This window comes from Nannospalax galili, unplaced genomic scaffold, assembly GCF_000622305.1.
Source record: "Nannospalax galili isolate Female #2095 unplaced genomic scaffold, S.galili_v1.0 scaffold82, whole genome shotgun sequence".
In the NCBI taxonomy this organism is placed as follows: domain Eukaryota; kingdom Metazoa; phylum Chordata; class Mammalia; order Rodentia; family Spalacidae; genus Nannospalax; species Nannospalax galili.
In genome coordinates this window covers 392,116-413,139 of record NW_008348862.1, presented here as the reverse complement: position 1 = coordinate 413,139, position 21,024 = coordinate 392,116, and the positions used below count along the sequence as shown (strand labels likewise).

At 44.2% G+C, this 21,024-nt stretch overlaps 1 protein-coding gene across 1 annotated transcript; it reads left to right on the top strand.

Annotated features, from left to right (window-relative positions):
- The first annotated feature begins 215 nt into the window (after positions 1–215).
- Cgas (cyclic GMP-AMP synthase) lies at positions 216–20,125 on the top strand. Its single transcript, XM_008846114.2, has 5 exons — positions 216–1,402; positions 10,439–10,658; positions 14,259–14,501; positions 17,453–17,555; positions 19,759–20,125. Exons 1-5 carry the CDS (start codon positions 419–421, stop codon positions 20,099–20,101), a joined length of 1,893 nt encoding a protein of 630 aa, XP_008844336.1. The 5' UTR covers positions 216–418; the 3' UTR covers positions 20,102–20,125.
- The last annotated feature ends 899 nt before the right edge of the window (positions 20,126–21,024 follow it).

Genomic DNA, 21,024 nt, shown 5'->3' with positions numbered 1-21,024 from the left:
AGTATATTTCTATTTCTGATTAATAACTTACTTAAAGCTTATATCGAATACGTTTTTATCAACTTCAAATGTGCAAGAGCCTGCAATGTCCCAAAATAATTTTTGGTGGTAGGTCAGCAAATTTGGCTGTCTAAGCTGCTGACTGTCTTCTGGGACGTTGCGGTTAAGTTAGGGTGGTTTCCAGGCTGGTGACTAGTCTTTCTCACTGCCGGGTGAGAAAGTTCTACTCTCCTGGACCGCCTCTTCCTGGCTGCAGCGTGCTCCGCGTGACCTCCCATAGGCTCCTCCTGTCCCAGAGGCTGCATAAGTTCCCGCCAGATGTTTAAGTTTCGTTTTTAAGCCGTCACTGAGAGTTCCTCTTCCCGCCGCCCTTTCCTCGAAGTCGATTCTCCTTTCTGGCAGCCAGGAGCCTCGGATCATGGACTCTAGACGTGTAAGGACAACTTGGAACTCTCCGCGGGCCGGAGCTGCCGGCGCGGACGCCTGGGAGCCCGGTGCTACCGACACCCCGGCCGAGCCCAGCGGGACCCGGGCCGCCAGGCCCCACGCGGGAAGCTGCGGCCGAGCCAGGGGGGCGCGATCGCTGCGGGCGGAGTGCACCGGGGCCTCCACGGGGGAGCCGCCAGCCTGCGCGCCCGGAGCGCGCCCCGGTAGGGCGTCAGTGCGCGCGAAGGATGCTCAGCCCACCGCCCCCGAGCCGCCCGCCGATACCGGGTCCCGGGAGGACGCAGCGGGGCCTCACCCCAGGAGAGGCGCGCGCTCCCGGAGGGGACCCAGCATCCCGACAACGTCGGGTGAGCCTGGAGCCTGCGCGCCTCCAGTGAGCCCCGGGAGGGCGTCGGTGCGCAGGAAGGATGCTCCGCGCTCCACCGCGGGTGACACCGAGCACCCAGAGGATGAGGCGGGGCCTCGCCGCGGGAGAGGCGCGCGCTCCAGACCCGAGCCCAGCACCCGGGTAGCGTCGGGTGAGCCGCGAGCCCGCGGGCCTCGAGCGCGCCCCGGGAGGGCGTTGGTGCGCACGAAAGATGCTCAGCCCGCCACTGCGGACGAAGCACCCGCGCTACCGGAGAGAGACCCGGAGCAGTCCGCCAGCCCCGAGCCGCCCGCGGTCGCAGCCGGGCCTCGGCCAGGGAGAGGGGCGCGCTCTGTGCGGGAGCCCAGAGCCCCGCCGACATCCAGGGAGCTGCGGGCCAGGAGCCTCGGACTGAGGGAGGTGGCGTCAGACGACTGGAATCCCCGGCCAGTGCTAGACAAATTGAGGTTGAGACGCGCGGAAATCTCGGTGGCGGCCAAGGTGGTCAATGGGGTCGTGGCGCACCTGCTCCGGAGAGTGCGGAACCGGGAGTCGGAGTTCAAAGACCTGGCCCTGATGAACACTGGGAGTTACTACGAGCACGTGAAGGTGAGCCCAGGATTGCCTGCTGTTTCCTGGAGCGGGTGCTCCGAGCCTACGCCCTGCCTGCCTCCCTATCTCCCTGGGATTCCCCGCATCCCTGGGCTCGGGATTCCTCTCTTGGTTGTTGGTGGCCTGTGACGGTTAAAGTTTGCTGATCCATCCATGTATCCAGTGCGCATACAGCAATCAACGGTGATTGCTAGCTACCACGAAACACAGCGTCTTCGGAGGAATTCCGACGTGTAGGTTTACTCCGGCCAGCAGACGTGTGGAGTTTCTTGAACAGAGAGAGTGCCTGGTGGGTTGTTGACCTGCAATCCTAAATCAAATTCTGACTTGGATCATTTGAAGTGATCGCTGACCAAAATTAGTAAATTAATATATCTAGCAAACTTTTACTGAAGAGATAAAAAAAACTTCAACTCTTCTCCCTTAAAATCCACCCTCCAGTTAGTCCTTCCTTCTCTAACTTCCTTTTTATCGTGCTGCGGTGCTGGGAATTGAACCCAGGGCTTCATGAGTGCAAGGGATTATGCATCTGAGTTTCACTACCAGCCTTTCTTTCAAAAATGCCATACAAGGAAATGGGAATGGAGTTGGTAGTGTTGCCATGTAGACCAGGCTGGCTCAGACCCACCGAGATCTACTTCTGCCTGCTCCACCATGCCCCACTGAACATGGGTTCTGTGTCCAGCTCCACAGCAGCTGGCTTGTGGTAGTGTGTACTGGCAATCCTAGCGCTCAGGACATAGGCAGGGAGGTTGGATGGTCAAATCTCATCAGCTACATAACAAGTTCCAGGCCAGCCTGGAATATATGAGACCCTATCTCAAAAATAAATAAATAGAAGTTCTTAAAAACAATCTCATACAGTTGTCACAGAAAACTCATAGTAAAGATTTGAAAAAAATGAAAGGTTTTCTTACAGATACGAAAGAACTGTATTTCCTAAATACAGTCCACTGTACTTGCTTTAAGGCTTCTTACACAGCTACATTTGTTTGTGAATGGTTGAGTCAGAATATTCGTGTCCATACAAATTGAAAGTTGGTGAACTATTTTCTAAAATAACATTTTATTACCGGGCATGCGCCAGTCCCAGCACCTGGGAGGCAGATGCAGACAGAGCTCTGTGAGTTCAAGGCCAACCTAGTCTGCATAGTTCCAAGGTCAGCTGGGGCTACGGGGAAACTCTCCAAAAAAAAAGACCAAAAAATTTTTTTACTTACTATTTTTATTTTGTGTGTGAGTGTATTGCCTGCACCCATGTCATGCCGTGCTTGTGGAGATCAGAAGAGGACGTTGGATTCCCTTGGAACTGCAGTTACAGACAGTCGTTAGCCGCTATGTGGGTGCTGGGAATGGAACCCCGGTTCTCTGCAAGGGCAGCCAGTGCTCTTACCCACTGAGCCATCCCAACAGCCCTGTGAGTTTAAAAGGAAAACCCCACAGCCACAGCCCTGTGAGTTTAAAAAGAAAACCCCACAGCAGGCACCCTGTAAATCTCAGCTGCCTGGAAGGGAAGAGGAGAATGTGGTGAGAAGGAACAAAGGCTTGAGATCAGGCAGGTGGAGGTGAGCCACCTGGGGTAGGCAGCCGCACAAAGGGAGCTTTAGAAAAAGAGCAAGGAAGGTCAAAGCATGAGGGAGTTCCAAAGCATGCTTAGGCTCTGCCCAGCATTTGAAACAAGAAGATGCAAGAGAAGAAAAAGACAGGCCTCTTGGAGTCAGAACTCAGAAAGGTGGGCATACCCAGTTGAACCTCACGGCCACTGGGTTGGTGGAGATTGCTCTAGGGGGCAGGAGTTTTGGGAAGGAAAAGTAGATTATCCTAAGGTAGGTTCCCATCTTTTTAAGGGTATCACCTACCCAGGTCTCTAACCTGCCTCACTGGATTAACACTTAAGGGAGGAGACTAGGGCATGTCACCACCTGGGATTCCATTCTTTCCATTATCCCCTCCGAAGAGGTAACAATCATTTAAGAGATGGGCCCAGTACTTGGGAGGCAGAGGCAGGCCGATCTCTGTGAGCTCAAGACCAGCCTGGTCTACATAGTTCCAGTTCAGCTGAGGCTACTGGGAGACCCTGTCTCAAAAAGATTAAAAAAAACAACAAAGAAACGATGGGCTGAAATTGGGAAATGAGGTAACTAGTTTTTACCATGAAAGTCTAGAGATTAATTCCAAAAGCTGTTGTGGAGAAGGGATTACTCTCTGAACTAGATTTTTCTTTCTCAATGAGCTTCCAGATGGGGTGACTCATTTGGTGAGACAAGAAATCAAGGCTCCCTTTTATATTCCTGGCCAGAAAACCAAAGACATTTTTGAACTATTGTTTTGGGGCTCCCCATCCTGAACTTGCTGTCTTATTTCTATGACCTGTTCTCATCTTCCTTCCCCACCTTGAAGAGGTAACCTTAATTGCCATTTAGGGAGTTGGAGTAATTACTGAATCCTACTTCTTCCTACTGGTTGGGGATCATCTGATATGGCAGTTGGGACACCCCTCCAGTGGTGTCCCTACATGTCATACTGGGGACCCCAAATGTCTACTGGTAGTTCCGTCTGTATAACAGCCAGGTATAGAGAGGAAAGGAGGTCCTTGGCTGGCACCTGGATAGAGATGTGCATGAGAAGGAAAGACAAGAGTTATAAGCATTATAAACCCAAGCAGGCAGCCAGCCAGGAACAGAGGATATTTTCAAGATGCTCAAGTCAAAGGACATTAGGGTCCCTTGATAGGCTCACAAGAGCATTCATCCATTGGGCACCTCATTTCCTTCTTTGGTCTCCAAGGCTACACTTGATTGTGATGAACCCGGAATCTGCTTTCAGGCACTTCGATAGCTATTGGAGTGCCTGGAACCACAGTGAGATATCCTTCACAGATGGCTTTTAGAGAGGAGAGAGAGAAGAAATTTAACCATCATTTGATTTATAGGTTGAAACAATAGTGGGTCTGTCTGTCTTGCTTATAGCTAGGTGTTGTAGGGTTGGATTGAGTCAAGGTCGTGATGTCCTATATCTGGGCAACATTTTTCTTACCAAAAAAATCATTAATGAGAAATTCTCTAAAAAATACCTCATAGGGGTTTGAGTCTGATGTTTGAGGAGTTTGATCCCTTAGCATGTTAAACAAATCATTTTAATTAAAAACTTTTAGAAATTATTTTGTATATGAGTGTTTTGTCTGCATGTAAGTGTACCACATACATGCAATGCCCACAGAGGCCAGAAGAGGTCATTGGATTCCCTGGAACTGGAGTTAGAGATTGTTGTTAGTCTCCATGTAGTTTCAGGGAATTGAACCCAGGTCCTCTGCAAGAGCAGCCAGTACTCTTAACCATTGAGTCATCTCTTCGGCTTCTAATTTTAAGTGTTTTTTGTTTTGTTTTGTTTTTTGTTCTTTTTTGTTTTTTGAAACAGGGTCTCCCTGCAGCCCCAGCTAGCCTGGAACTCATTATGTAGATCAGGCTGGACTTAAACTCACAGTGATCCTCCTGCCTCGGCCTCCTGAGTGCTGGGATTAAAGGCATGCGCTACCATGCCCGGCTCTCATTTTAATCTTTGGCTGTGCTTTTCTGTTGGGCATTTCATGGGTCACTTGGGCTTGGGAGGAGCCTTTGGCTCCTTTGGTTCCTTTTCCTAGTTGTTTCATCTATGTCAGGGCACGTCATGGCTTTGCTTGGAAGTGTGGAGGGAATTTTTTTCCTTGGTGTTGCCCCCCACTTCCTCTTTGTAGAATGGATACTTGTTAGTGTTCACTCAGTGGAGTCTCCATTGGCCTCCCTGAACAATAGGACGGGGGACTTACCAGAGCTAAAGGGCAGTTTGAGGGCTTATTACAGTCCCTTGGAACCTAGTTGACTTTGGAGGACGAGGGGCAAACTATTGTCCCTTTAAATCCCTTTGATCATTTAATTACTTGTAACCATTACCAAGAGCAGATTAATAATATATGGTAACTCTTGATTTAAGTAGAGGTTTGATATCAATTTATTGAGCTTTGACCATAACCATTTTAATATTTTATACATATATAGCCTCTAAATCTTATCCTTTATTTACCTTATATAACCAACTTAAACCCTTTATGACTTGTTTAGGTTTTTAGTTGTCTTCATCATTCTGGAAAACCATTAACCATCTTAATCTTTATATAGAATTCCTTTTTTATTAAAAAATCTTTATTTTTACATTCTATTTTTTAAAATTTATTATTTTTATTTTTACATGTATGAGTGTATTGCCTGCATGTATGTAAGTGCACTGGTATAGTGCAGTGTCCATGGAGATCAGAAGAGTGTGTTGACTTCCCCTGGAACTGGAGTTGTAGACAGTTGTCAGCCATGCGGGTGCTGGGAGCTGAGCCCAGGCCCTCTGCATGAACAGTCAGTGCTCTTAACTGCTGAACCATCTCTCCAGCCTTATTTTTGCATTAATTATCATCTACTTACTGTTCCTTTTTCATTTTATTTTTTTAAACTAGAGTTGAATCCGAATTACATACATGACACATTGTAGTAAATTAAGAGTACCTGTATGTATATTTTTAACTACCACACTTTTTTTTTTAATCTTGCAAGTCTCAGAAAATCTCCATCCTGCTTAGACTTTGCCACCTTTTTCCCCCCATTTGGCACCAGAGAATTAGGAAAACTTTGCATTTAGAAGAGCCTTTTGACACATTATCAAAATGACCTTGACTGGAGAATACTCCCTGCAGACAAGAAAAAGCAGAGAGAAAGCACACTGAGAGGTAAATCTTTTTCTTTTTTTGAGACAGGGTCTCCCTGCAGCCCCAGCTGGCCTAGAACTCACTATGTAGATCAGTCTGGCCTCACTCTCACAGAGATCTGCCTGCGTCTGCCTCCCAAATGCTGGGACTAAAGGAGTGTGCCACCTCATCTGACTGGTTTGACTTTGAGACAGGGTCTCATGTGTCTCTGGCTGCCCTGGAGCTCACATTGTAACCAAGGCTAGCCTTGAAGACCTAACCCCCTTTCCTCTACCTCCCTAGCCATGGACTTTTGGCCGGGACTAGTACCAGACACGAAATTCCCTCCTGTGGGACAGACCTCAAATCTAATCAGAAAGCAGTTAGTTACCTCATAACAGTCATGCCACTATTGCAGCAGTGGGCACATCTTTCCTGGCAGGTTGGAACTGCAGCATGCATGTTCAGTACTAGGTAAGACCATTAGCGCTTTTTCTTCCCCAGCAGCCTGCAGAGCACCTTCTGGCACTGTAAAAACTAGCCAGCAGGGGGAAGTTTCTCTGTTGGCTGGAGACTGATTTTTCTCTGTCCTGTAGCCAAAGTGTATAGTTTCTTCAGTTACAGGATCTTATCATGTAGTTATGGTGGCTAACCAAGAACAGTCAGTGGCAATTGCCTCTTGTTTGGGGATCTCAGACTTCCCTGATAATTAGCTTGTAAAGAGGAATCCCATGCAGGCATGGTGGCGCACGCCTGTAGCCCCAGCACTTAGGAGGTAGAAGCAGACGGATCTCTGTGAGTTCAAAGCCAGCGTGGTCTACATAGTTCCAGGACAGCTGGGGCTACAGGGAGACCCTGTCTCAAAAAAAAAAAAAAAAAAAAAAAAAAAAAAGAAGAGGAATTTCATGATTCCATGTCTTGCATTGTTATTTTCATTTAATAACCCATGTCTTCTGGAAATGGCATTATTCATCCATATAAGGTAATTTTGTTTGAACTCCTTTTTAAAAAAAGATTATTTAAAAAAATATTTTATTGGGCTGGAGAGATGGCTCAGTGGTTAAGAGCACTGACTGCTCTTGCAGAGGATCCAGGTTCAATTCTCAGCACCTACATGGCCACTAACAACCATCTGTAACTCCAGTTCCAAGGAAATTGGACGCCCTCTTTTGACCTCCTCAGGCATTGCATGACACAGATGTACTTACATACATACAGGCAATACATTCATACACATAAAAAAGTTAAAATAAGGCTGGGCATGGTGGCACACATCTTTAATCCCAGCACTCAGGAGGCAGAGGCAGGCAGATCTCTTTGAGTTCAAAGCCAGCCTGGTCTACATAGTAAGTTCCAGGACAGCTGGGGCTACAGGGAGACTCTGTCTCAAAAAGACTGAAAAAAAAAAAATTAAAATAAGCCAGGCATGGTAGCACATGCCTTTAATCCCACAACTTGGGAGGCAGAGGCAGGTGAATCTCTGTAAGTTCAAGGCCAGCCTGGTCTACATAGCAAGTTCCAGACCAGCTGGGGCTACTGGGAGACGCTGTCTCAAAAAGATATTAAAGTAGAAATAAAAAATAAATATACAAATAAAATATGACTGGAGTTATGGATGGTTGTTAGCTACCATGAGGGTGCTAGGAATCAAAACTGGGTCCTCTGCAAGAACAGCCAGTGTTCTTGACTGCTCAGCAATTTCTCCAGCCCCTGAACTCTTTTTTTTTTTTTTTTTTGTCTTTTGAAATTAGTTCACTAACTAGTGGGTCTCTATAAGGCTTTTTCATAGATCCAAGGATCTATTGGTTTTGGTTAAGCCACCTGCCACCCCTTCCTCTCTCCATCTCACACCCCCATCTTTACTTAGTCATTTAACCCCTCTGCTTTGATTTCATATGTTCTACTCTTCTGCAGCATCACTGTGTGATGCCACATTATGGCAATGCTTGAATAAAGACGGCCTGACTCTTAGCGTCCATTTTAGTCAAGAATTCTGCCAGAATTATGCTCTTGAACAAGGACTTGATTTCTTTTCTTGCAACATTATATCCAGCATAAAATGGGGAAGTATAAGTACAGACCCTTATCAGGAGTTTGTTCCTTCTGACTCCTACTGACCCAGGACAGTATGCATATAATCACAGAGATGTTATCAGTTTAATCCCATCTATTATTTGCAACACGAAGAAGACAGTCTGTTGCTTTCAACAAATATCAGCTGTCTGTAGCTTGATATTCAGCAAATGCCAGCTGTTTGTAGAACATACACATTCATACATTGTTGTGGGTCAAAGACAAGGCAGGATCATGAGGGATTACAGCTTCATGCTTTAGGTTACAAGAGGAGCTCAAGACCCAGTAGGCTTGTTTACATTATAAACAAGCTATGATAAGATTAACTTTTAGTTGCAAGGTTGAGTAACAGTCATTTGTCTAGAGCATATCCATACTGTAAAATTCATTTCCACACTATCCTGCCAATTATTTTTAAAAATTGGGTTATGAGCATGGTTTCAATCTAGTAAGAACCTTCTTCGTTGTAGCTGGATTCCTTCTGACTGTGTTTACATGGTCTTTCCTCAGGGCATGTATGTGGTACCTGCATGTGCTCTTATACGGCTTATCAGGTTAGGACCATGTCTACCTGAGTTATTTCCTTAAGGCCCTGTCTCCAAATACAGTTACGTTGTGGGTAAGGCTTCAACATACAGGTTTCAGGAGTCCATCACACAGATCTTTTTGGACTAGCCACATTTAATATGGTCAGCAGACAGATGTGGCTGTTGGTTCTTTATTGAACAGTGCAGTCTTATAGCTGTACTTAAAGTATAGCTCTAACAGTGGAAGGCCTTGTGTTATTTATTTTGGGTTTTTAGGTAGGGTGTGATCTATCCCAGGCTGGCCTTTAATGCAGTGTGTAGCCAAGGATGACTGCCAACTTCTGATCCTCCTGCCTGCACCTCCTTAGTGTTGGGATTGATTACAAGTGTGTATCACGATGCACAGTTTATATAGTGCTGAGGATTGAACCCAGGGCTTCATGCATGCTAGGCAAATATTCTACCAATTGAGCTATATTCCCATCCATCTGTGTTACTGATTTTTACTTTTTTAGTCTTTTGAGACAGTATCCCTATAGCCCCAGCTGGCCTGGAACTTGCTATTAGACCAGATCCCCTAGGGATCTATCTGCCTGCCTCTGCTTCCTGAGTGCTGGGATTAAAGGTATGTGTCACCAGGCCCAGCTTCCTATATTTTTAATATAGGAAAAATATTTATTATAATTGCTATGATTATTGTGAAGATGAAAAGTTAGATTACACTCAGGAGGCAGATGCAGATGGATCTCTGTGAGATTGAGGCCAGCCTGGTCTACATAGCAAGTTCCAGGTCAGCTGGAGCAACAGGGAGATCCTGCACCAAACAAACAAAACAAAACAAGAAAAACCAAACAATTATTTTTATTTTTATTTTCTATGTATGAGTGTTTGCCTGTATGTCAGTGCACCAGAGTCATGCAGTACCCAAGGAGTTCAGAAGAGGGTGTCAGATCCCCTGGAACTGGAGTTACAGATGGGTATGGGTGCTGGGGATTGAACCCAGGCCCTCTGCAAGAGTAGCGAGTGCTCTTAACCACTGGGCTATCTTTCCAGCCTTGTTTCTTTTTCTTTTTGAGACAGGGATCATTGTGTGCCCAGGTTGGCCTTGAACTTGTAATCCCCGTGCCTTAGTCTTCGAAGGGCTGAGATTATTGGTGTCAACACACATTTCTGTGACCATTGTGACAGAAGGGTGGCTGCAGTCTGTATCTTGTGATATAAAAGGTACCATCCTAAAGGTTTTTAATTTTATTAAACTTTAAATTCAGAAGAAGCAACTGGGATGGATTTTAAAAGCTAAATATCATTTACAGTTATTTTAATTATAGAAATTTGCCAGGTATAGTAGTTAACATCTGTAATCTCAGCACTTGGGAGTCTGAGGCAGAAATTTTATCATGAGTTCTAGTCCAGTCCTTAGCTACACAGTGCACTCCAGGCCAGCCTGGGCTACAGAGTAAGACCCTGTCTCAAAACAAATAATCAAATAAGTAAAGCAAACATGGTTGCTCTCAGATAAAGAAAGAAGAATTGAGGAATAGATTCCACAAGCTAAAAGCAGTTACAAGTTCTCTTCTAGCTCTGCTAGCCCCAGTGATCCTGCTCCTAGATGGGATGAATCTTGTTCAAAGTAGAGCTTCAAGTAGAAATTTCAAGAAGAAAAACGCAGTTGTTTGGAACGTATTCACAAGGAAGTATTTCAATGGTATTTTTACTGTTCCTTAGATTTCTGCACCTAATGAATTTGATGTCATGTTTAAACTGGAAGTCCCCAGAATTGAGCTACAAGAATATTGTAACACTGGTGCTTATTACTTTGTGAAGTTCAAAAGACTTCCGAATGGAAATCCTCTAAATCAGTTTTTAGAAGAGGAAATGTTATCAGCTTCCAAGATGTTGTCTAAGTTTAGGAAAATCATTGAGGAAGAAGTTAAAAACATTAAAGGTAAGATTTGTGCTTTTGATTCTTGCAGACCTGATGCTACCTACTCATTACCAACATGCACACCTCTCCTGATACCTCTGCTCTCTCAAATAGCTCCCCCACCCCATTTTTGCTTTTGTGAGACAGGACCTTACTATGTAGTCCAGGCTGGTCTTGAACTTGTTGAAATGCTCTTGCCTCTGACATTTTAAATAAAGATTTATTTTATTATTTTTTATTATGTGTCTGTGTGTGGTTATGTACATGTTGAGTGCTGGTGCTCACAGAGGCCAGGAGAGGGTGTCAGATTCCCTGGGGCTAGAGTTACAGGCAGTTGTGAGCTGCCCAGTGTAGGCACTGGGACCTGAACTTGGGTCCTCTGAAAGAGCAGCCAGTGCTCTTAACCACTGAGCCATCTCTCTAGCTTCAGAAAGGAGACTATTTTAATAATTGAAATACAAGATGGTGGTAGCTGAGAGGGGTGGCATAGGGTGCTGAGGGTAGAGAGAAGCAGGCAGGCTCAAGCTGAGGGTGTTCTCGTAACTGGCTGCTTTAATTGTAGAGGATAAGAGTGAACTGAATGAAGATAGCTCCCAGGTTTCTGGATTGAGCATCTCGGTGGATCGGTTGTGATTGTGCTATTCTCTAAAATGAGAAGAACTGAGGAAGAATATCGTGTTGGTCAGATTTCTGTTATTCTAACAAATATTTGATGGAATTAACTTAGAGCTCAGTTTGAACCTTCAGTCTGTGATTGGTTGGCCTCATTGCCCTGGGCTTGTGGCTACACATCAAGGTAGGAGTATGTGGTGGAGCAGAAACAAGAAAGAAGGAACTGATCCCACAATCCCTTCAAAGGCATGCAGAGTGGCCTAAAAACCTCCATGTCTCCAGATACCACCACCCTGAGGGGCAAGCCTTTAAGGTGTGACCTGGAGGGCCTTTAAGATCCAAACTTCAGGAAATGTATTTTGGGATGTGAAGAGTTTGAATTTGATATGTAGGATAGAGATTCTTGTGACACAAAAAGTAGATGGGTCACGTATGTCAGTGGATTTAGGTCTGGTGAGCAGATGATACACCCAGGCTACAAATAAATATTGGGAAGTCATCAACGCATGGTTAACATTAGGAATGGGTGAGACCACCTGGGCACAGTGGAAACCATCTATTCATTAGTGTAGTCAGTATTGATTGACTCAGGTACAGTTAATTAAATGAAAAACAATAGTTGAAGAGTTCCATACACTTCTATGCCTTACTATCTTGTAAGCGTAGCCATGCAAGTCATACAAAGTTGAATAAATACGCATCTGTGTACTAGAAAGTAGTAAGCCTTGTGGTGAAAAGTCTAGCAAAGAGGTGTCAGGAGTGCAGTGGAGGGAAATTGCAGTGCTGAGTGATAGAAAGAGGGTCCCTGAGGCCCAGGAGAAGAGGATGAGAAAAGCAGGAGACAGAGTGCTGCTGATGTCTAGAAGTTGGCACATGGGATCGCTGTTTTACCGGGCTGGGACAAGAGCAGTTTCAGTAGCGTGATGGACCCCAAGAGTGAAAGGGATGCAACGAGGAGTTGTGTTGGCAACTCTAGGAAGTGTTTCTGGGAAGGAAGCAAAATATGGGGAAGGGCTGGGTGTGGTGGCACATGTCTTTAATCCCAGCAGTGGATTTCTGTGAGCTTGAGGCCAGCCTGGTCTACATAGTGAGTTCCAGGCCAGCTGGGGCTACAGGGAGACCCTGTCTCAAAAAATCTAAAAAAAGAAAAGAAAAAAAATATGAGTAAGTGTGGGAAGGAGGAAGTAGAGTCAGCAGAGGTGTGTTTTAGAGTGGGAGACTGTAGTCCTCTGTACCAGTGTAAAAATGGTCCGGGAGAAAGGGAGGGGCCACAAGACAGAGAAGAACTGAAGAGCAAAAGGCTTGGGAAAGTGACAGAGGAGGGATCTGATCTCTGTCTTTGAATAGGTGTGGCTTTAGGAGATGGAAGGATGCTTCCTCCTGGTAACAGAAGAGAAGGATGCAGTGAGGCGGACGTCTCCGGCATCTTCACCCTGGTGCTCCACTGCCCCCCTCTGGGGGACTCTCAGAAATCATTCCTGGGAGCAGCCTACAGCTCATATACCGCCTCCTCCCAAAGCTCCCTGAACTTATGACCACCATACCGCCTGTGCAGTGACCATCTTCACTTGGGCATGGAGAGTCCATGTCCTCTGCCTCCATCTGTTCTTTCTTTCTAATGAGCACCATCCTTCTCGTACTTCTTTGGGCTTTGCAGCCTCGCTGACACATCGCTGCTTTCTGCTATCCCTCAAATTGCACATTTTATCCAGCCTTGTCACCACGTCTCCAGTGGAGATGCCAGGGTTTGTGGATTTGATCTTGAGGTGGGATTCAGAGTAGAAAAAGAACAATCCAGATGGTGTTCTTTTGGGAGCATTATGTTATTTTCCTTCTGGCCTCCCTTACCGCCGTAATCTTTCATTTCCTGACCATAGCATACTCAGTCTGCCCTAGCCATGTCATGAAACTTAGATTTCTCTTTGCTGGGCATTGTCTTCCACCTCTCAGAGCACTTTTTGGAATGCTCAGCAAAATTGACTGGGGCCTCTTGGTTTTTTTTCTTACACATTCTTTGTGCAGATGTGCAGAGAATGTAAGAAGACATCTTTGCCCTTTGGTTTCTTGGGGTCACCTTTGGGTATCCTGACTGTATCCGTTAGGTATCCTAGACTGTTTGCTTGTCTGGGCAGCACAGGACATACTGCATGGGGCCCCCCCCCCCCCCCCCCCTGCACTAGCTGCCTCAACATCAGTCATTTTTACAGGTCAGAATCCTGGAATTGGATCTCATGCCCTGCTTTCCTTACTCATGGATTTAGTGCATGTACCAGCTTTGTTGATTTGGGCTTGTTTGTTTATTTAGAGATGAGTGTCCCACTGCGTTGCCTAGGCCATCCTAAAAATTTTTTTCTTGGTGGGGGGATCACAGATTAAACTCAGGACCTTGTACATGTTGGGCAAGCTCTGCCACTGAGCCACACTGTAGCCCTGATTTGAGCCTCTTTAATTTCTCTCCCTTCTACTCCTGTTTCTCGATACTTTCTGCCTCTGGGCTAGGCTATTGCCGTGTTCTGTTCTCAGCCTCTCTAACATGCTCCTCTGTGGCCTTTTTTATAGGCTTCTCTCTACCATCCAAAATTATGTATGAAAATGTAATTATAGCACTTGCAAGCCTCAAAGTCTTTAGGGGTGCTTCATCACAGGTAGTAGAATTGTGATAGTGTCTTCTGATTAGTAAATATTAATGAAATGATAAAACTCTTGGCCTTATGGGGTATAATTCTGTACCAGAGCTGATGCTCATCTTTTTACTTAGCATTTCATAGATCTTTTTTATTTTTTGGTTTTTTTGAGACAGCCCCAGTTGGAACTCACTATGTAGACCAGGCTGGTCTTGAACTCACAGAGATCTGCCTGTCTCTGCCTCCTGAGTGCTGGGATTAAAGACATGTGCCGCCATGCCCAGCTGCATTTCATAGATCTTAAACTAGAGTTATATTGTTTTCCCTATATTTCCAGAGAAAATTGAATCAATAGCTTCTTCTTGCCTCCAACGTGCTTACACAGGTACAGAGGTCAGTGTGGAGGAGGGAAAACCTGGAAGCCCTGCTGTCACTCTCCTCATCAGAAACCCTGAGGAGATATCTGTGGACATAATTCTGGCTTTGGAATCAAAAGGCAGCTGGCCTGCTAGCACTAAGGAAGGACTTCCCATTGAAAGCTGGCTTGGAAGAAAAGTCAGAACCAAACTAAGACTGGAGCCATTTTACCTCGTACCCAAGAATGCAAAAGAAGGAGACAGTTTTCAAGGTATGTTAAATGTGAAGAATTAATGGAAAGATGTGAAAGACTTACTGTTTATGCAGAGGCGGCCAACTAATGCTGCTGGCATCTTAAGAGCCACAACTCAATAGGCTACAAAGTGGGCTTGACACCACGGAATTGAGCAGTGCATCATTATGGTAGTGTTGTCAAGCACTTTGCCCAAACAGAGGCAGGAGGATCAGGAGTTCAGGATCGTCTGTGGCTATAGTGCTACATGAGACTGTGTCTCAAAAAAGCCCCAAACAAAAGCAACAAAAATTACTTGGCTTTTAAAGGTATAGTTATTGTATCTGAATTTTGTTGAAGTAAAGACATTACTGGCCTTGGAGGCAGTCTGTGGTGGTTTTGAATCTCGAGGCTTCTCTCTGGCCAGCTGTGTGATCTGGAGCTAGTTTTGAAGCCTCTCTGAACCTGTTTAGCAGCTGATCTGTACACTAGGTTAATCAAAGCTTCTTGAACAAAGTTCTAGGGAAGCGAAAATAAGACAGTCTATGTAGTTTCTGTATGCTGCAGCTCACGGCCGTTACCACTGTCTTAATACTGACACCAGCACCTAGACGCTCACCTTCAGCCACACTTTCCTCTTTTCTTCGTCTTCCAATCCCATTGCTCGTGGAGCTCTCAGAGCTCTGCAGCCCCAGGGCGAGGCTTCCTTTTCCCTCTGTGAGCCTCAGACTCACCTGTTAGGATGGGTTTTCAGGCTGTGTGTGACATTCAAGTTCTAAGAGCTAGACTGAGCATATCCATAGCTAAAAGTAAACAATGGTGACGTTTTTTCAGGTAATAAGAAAAAAAAGTGATTGCTTTCATTTGCACCATAAATTTAATGAACCAAGTTATAAATGAGTATTACTGGGAAAACTCAGGAATAATCCATCATCCCAAGTTTCACAGTTTGCAGTGTGTGGAATGCATATCGTCATTTTTATACTGTTTGCGTATCAGGGTCATTTTCTTCAAGAGACTTCGTTTGTAAAAGGGAATTATACTGGGGCTGGAGAGATTGCTCAGTGGTTAAGACACTGGTTGTTCTTGCAGAAGACCCAGGTTCAAATCCCAGCACCCACATGGCCGCTAACAACTGTCCGTAACTCCAGTCCCAGGGGATCCGACAGTCTCTTCTGACCTCTGTAGGCATTTCATGACACGGGTGCACTTACCTACATGGAGGCAATACACACATACACATAAAAAAAAAAGTTACAAAAGAAAAGGGAATTATACTATCATTATTTATGGTTTTGCAAAAGGAGCACAGTTCTTATCCTTGAATAGTTTTTAGGATGGCTGTCCCAAGAACTTGTATGTGATACAAAAATCTCAGTAAACCCATGCCACCTTCTTGTGTCCTTTCTACGTCCCTGAGGAAGAACGAAAGATAACTCAGTTTATAAATGAGAAACAGTTGTTTAAAGTTCTTTGTTTATTTTTATTTTATGTGTATGAGTGTTTTGCCTGCATATATGTAAGTGCATCATGTACATGTAATGCCATGGAAACCAGAAGAGGGTGCCAGAATCCTTGGAACTGGAGTTATAGTCGGTTGTTAGCTGCCTTATGAGTGCTGGGAACTGAACCCAGGTCCTCTGCAAGAGCAGCCAGTGCTCTTAACCCCTGACCATCTTTTCAGCTCTGAGAAAGAGTCATTTGATGGTGCTATGGCTGACAGTTGGACATTCTTCACACCCTTGCATTACGGGGAGGATGAAGCTGCTGATGGCTTCTCTCTGTGACTCATATCTTTGGCTATTCTCCATCCTTTGTCATTCTAGATTACCTACACTCAGGCAACACCTTGCCTCTGTGTGTGTGTGTGTGTGTGTGTGTGTGTGTGTGTGTGTCCCAGGGACTGAGCAGAGAGGCTTACAACAGTGAAGATACCTGTATTAGAATGGAGGTCCTTGGGACTAGAGAGTTGGCTCAGTGGTTAAGAGCACTGACTGCTCTTGTAGAGGACCTGGGTTTGATTCCCAGCACCCACATGGTGGCTACGAACTGTCCTTAACTCCAGTTCCAGGGGAATCCGAAGCCCTCTTCTGACCTCCGCAGCATTGCACAACAGGGGTGTGCTCACATACATGCAGGCAATATACTCATACACATAAAATAAAAATAATAAAATATTTTTTTAAATGCATTTTAAAGAATGGAGGTCCTTATAACACCTTTCTTAGTTTTTGCCTTTCTAAACATTTTCATGGAGCCAGGCAAGCAGAGGTGTATCCCTATAATCCCAGGACTCTGGAAGCAGAAGCATGATGATCTTGTACCTGTTAGCCCCAGCTAATTGGGAGGCTGAGGCAGGAGGATTCCTGGAGTACAGGGGTTTGAAACCAACCTGGGCCACATAGCAAGACCATATCCCAAACAAAACAAACTATTAGAGAAGCAAAATATTACCAATCTGAATTTAGCACTATGTAAGAGGTTAATATATTTGACCTTGTGTAAATGTATTAATTTCTGATTTCCATCTTTTCCCATTTGGGTCCACTTTTGCTGTATAATAGCTATTTTAGTAAAATAATTACTTTGTGTGTTGGTTTACTTCTTTTAGTCTGCTGCTTCTAGAATTTCTTCAAGATTATATATATATATATATATACATGCATATTTATTTATATATTTTAATTTTTTATGTTTATGTGTGTTTGCCTGCATATATGTAAGTGTACCATGTATGTGCCTGGCTCCCTCAAAGGCCAGAAGAGGGTGTCAGATACCCTCTATCTGAAATTAAAACCCTTGTGAGCTGCCATGTGAATGCTGGAAACTGAACCCAGGTCCTGTGGAAGGAACAGCCAGTGCTCTTAACCGCTGAGCCATTCCTTCAGCCCCAGAATATTTAATACAGAGAATCTAAACTTAAATATTGTGTTGTTTAAATATGGATGCTTTGGGTGAAGTGGTTTCCTGTTTTTCTTTCTGAAATAAAGGAGAGACGTGGAGGCTATCTTTCTCTCACACTGAAAAGTACATTTTGAATAATCATGGAACAGATAAAACATGCTGTGAAGCTGATGGAGTGAAATGTTGCAGGTAATGTCTTTATTGTTTTAAATGGCAGACCACCTATGACACATTCTTTCTTGGTTTCATAGCTCAGGCGTGAAGGTGAGTATTGCTGAGCTGGGTTGGGAGAAGGGCAGTGGTAGGGCGCCCTGAGGTGGGGAAGGATGGAGGGAAGGAGAGAGAATATGTATATATACATATTATAGAAACACTCTATATAATATCTCTCTCTACATGTATATTTTTTATGGGGTGGGCTAGGTAGTGTCTTCCTGTGTAGCCCAGGCTGGCCTACAGCTCACTCTGTAGCCAAGGATAGCCTTAACTCATGGTAATCTTATTGCCTCAGGCTCCCAAGTACTGTGATTACAGGCATGCACATCACACCTGACTGAGTGAGTGTATTATTGTCAGGAAAAGTGAAGAGGCCAAAGAACAATTCTTATTGGACACTGGTGCTTGATTTGGCATGGAGTAGCTATGCTGAAGTTACGGACTGACTTGCCACACTCAAAGTCACACCAAGTGGGTCAGTTTTCTTGGTAGAATATATACCATGAAGAAGTGAGACTGAGCCAGCTGTAGTAGTGCATGGTGTAATCTCAGTACTTGAGAGGTGGAGAAAGATTAGGGCTCAAGGCCAGCGTCTGGTACATGACAAGTTTGAGGCCAACCTGGGCTATATGAGACTGTCTCAAAAAGTCAAAAACAGAACAGCAACAATAAAAAAAACTTATATTGAAAATAAAGTGTTTTCTTTGTGTTCCTAAAGTTGACTAGTATGAAGAACACAAAAGGTAAAAGTGAAGGTGATGGCACCCAGCATGTAGCCATAGATGCTCTTTGAAGGTTTTAAAAACATTTTATTATTATTTTTTATTTGTATGAGTGTTTTTGCCTGCATGTATGTAAGTGAATCTCTGTCATACAATGCCCATGGAGGTCAGAAGAGGGAGTTTGATCCCCTGAACTGGAATTACAGATAGTTGTTAACTGCCATGTGGGTGCTGGGAACCAAACCCAGTATCTTTGTAAGAGTAGCTGGTGCTCTTAACCGCTGAGCTATCTCTTCACCACCACCCCCTTCTTTGAGGTTTTATGTTCAGGGTTTGAAGAAAGCATTAAGAAAAACACATTGCTAATAAAGCTAAACAGTTTTATAATTTTTTAAAAATTGTCAACTACTAAACAGCTGGATTGTAAATATTTGCAGAAGAAGACCTTGTGGGTTCGATTCCTAGTACCCGCCTGATGGCTAACAACCATCTATAGCTCCAGTTCCAGGGTATCCAATGTCCTCTTCTGGTCTCCATGGTATTGCATGACACAGGTGCACTTACATATGTGCAAGCAATATACTTATACACATAAAATAAAAATAATAGATAAAGGGCTGGAGAGATGCTCAGCGGTTAAGAATACTAGTTGTTCTTGCAGAAGACCTGGGTTTGAATCCCAGCACCCACATGGCAGCTAATAACTGTCTGTAACTCCAGTTCCAGGGACAACTTCTTCTGTCCTCCGTGGGCATTGCACAACAGGTGCACTTACCTGCACTCAGGCAATACATGCATACACATAAAATAAAAATAATAAATAAAAATATTTTAAAAATAGATAAAATATTTAAAAAAATGGCTGGGCATGGCAGTGCAAGCCTTTAATGCCAGCACTTAGGAGTCAGATGCAGGAGGATCTCTGTGAGACTGAGGCCAGCCTGGTCTACATGGCAAGTTCCAGGCCAGCTGGGGCTACAGGGAGACTGTGTCTCAAAAAAAAGCCTCCAAAAAAGAATTTAAAATAAGGAGTTGGTGAGATGGCTCAGCAGTTAGGAGTGCTTGCTGCTCTTCCAGAGCACAGGGGTTCGTTTCCCAGCAGCCATGTTGAGCAACTCACAATGGCCTGTAACTCAGCTCCGGGGTATCTGACACCCCTTCTGACCTCTACATGTAGCTGTGCTCATGTTACATGTACACATACCCGTATATGTAAATAAAAATTTTTAAGGAAATGGTGGAGATAGTGTACATAAAATTGGGGAAAAAAGAAGGAAAATAAGTGTGTGAAAGTTCAAAGCTCAGTCACGCTTAGGGTGACTGTATTCATATTATCACGTATCCCTATTCTTTCAGTGCTCTTCTTGTAAGACACTTAAAGGTCTGCTATAAAAGATAGGCTGTAAATAAATAAATAAGTAAATAAATAAATGTCTTCTTTTTTATTTAACCAGGAAAGAATGTTTAAAGCTAATGAAATACCTTTTGGAACAGTTGAAAAAAGAGTTTGAAGAACTGGATAAATTCTGTTCTTATCATGTGAAAACCGCCATCTTTCATATGTGGACTGAGAACCCACAGGACAGCCAGTGGGATCCCAAACTCCTAAGTTCCTGCTTTTTAAATTTTGTGACATATTTTATTGAGTGCCTCAAGACAGAAAAACTGGAACATTTTTTTATTCCTAAATTCAATCTATTCTCTGAAGAACTAGTTGATACAAAAAGTAAAGAATTTCTCTCAAAGAAAATCGAATATGAAAGGAACAATAGATTTCCAATTTTTGATAAATGTTGAAGAGAGAGAGAGAGAGAGAGAGAGAGAGAGAGAGAGAGGGAGAGAGAGAGAGAGCCAGTGTGTGTGTGTGTGTGTGTGTGTGGTGTGTTTGTAGGCCAGAGGTTAACATCAGTTGTCTTTCTAAATCACTTTCCACCTTACTTTTTGAGACAGGGTCTGTCGGTGAAACCTGGAGTTCACGGAATTGATGAGGTTGACTAGTGCCTGGGATCCACCTGTTTCTGCCTCCCCAGCCCCGCTGTACAGATGAACACCACCATGCACAGCTTTTATGTGGTTTCTGCAGATCTGAACTCAGGTCCTCATGCTTGCATTGCAAGCAGTTACTGGCTGAGCCATCTTCCCAACTCCTCAATTTTATTTTAGAACAGAATCCCATTAAAGTGTCTCAAAGTCCAGTGTGGTGGTATATGCCTGTGATTCCAGCACTTGGGAGGTGGAGGCAGGAAAGATCAAGAATTCAAGGTGGGGGCTGGAGAGATATGGTTCGGTGGTTAAGATCACTGGCTGCTCATCCAGATTCTGTTCCCAGAAGCCACATGGTGGCTAACAGCCATCCATAATTACAGTTCCAGAGGATCTGACGCCCTCTTCTGGCCTCTGTGGGCATTATATGACACAGGTACAGTTACCTGTGTAAGTAGGCAAAACACTCATACACATAAAAATAAATACATACTTTTTTTTTAAGTTTAAGGGATTATTTACTACATCGCTAGTTCAAGGGCAGCCTGGGCTCTATGAGACTGTCTTAACAACAAAAAACGAAACAACCAACTAAAAATATCACTATAGTAATTCATAACTGACTGGCTAACGTGAGTGTGAATAATTATTTAGATTTTATTTTTCTCATAACACTGATATAAAGAATTATAATAATAATTAAATAATAAAAATGAAAACATCATATTGGAAAGGGA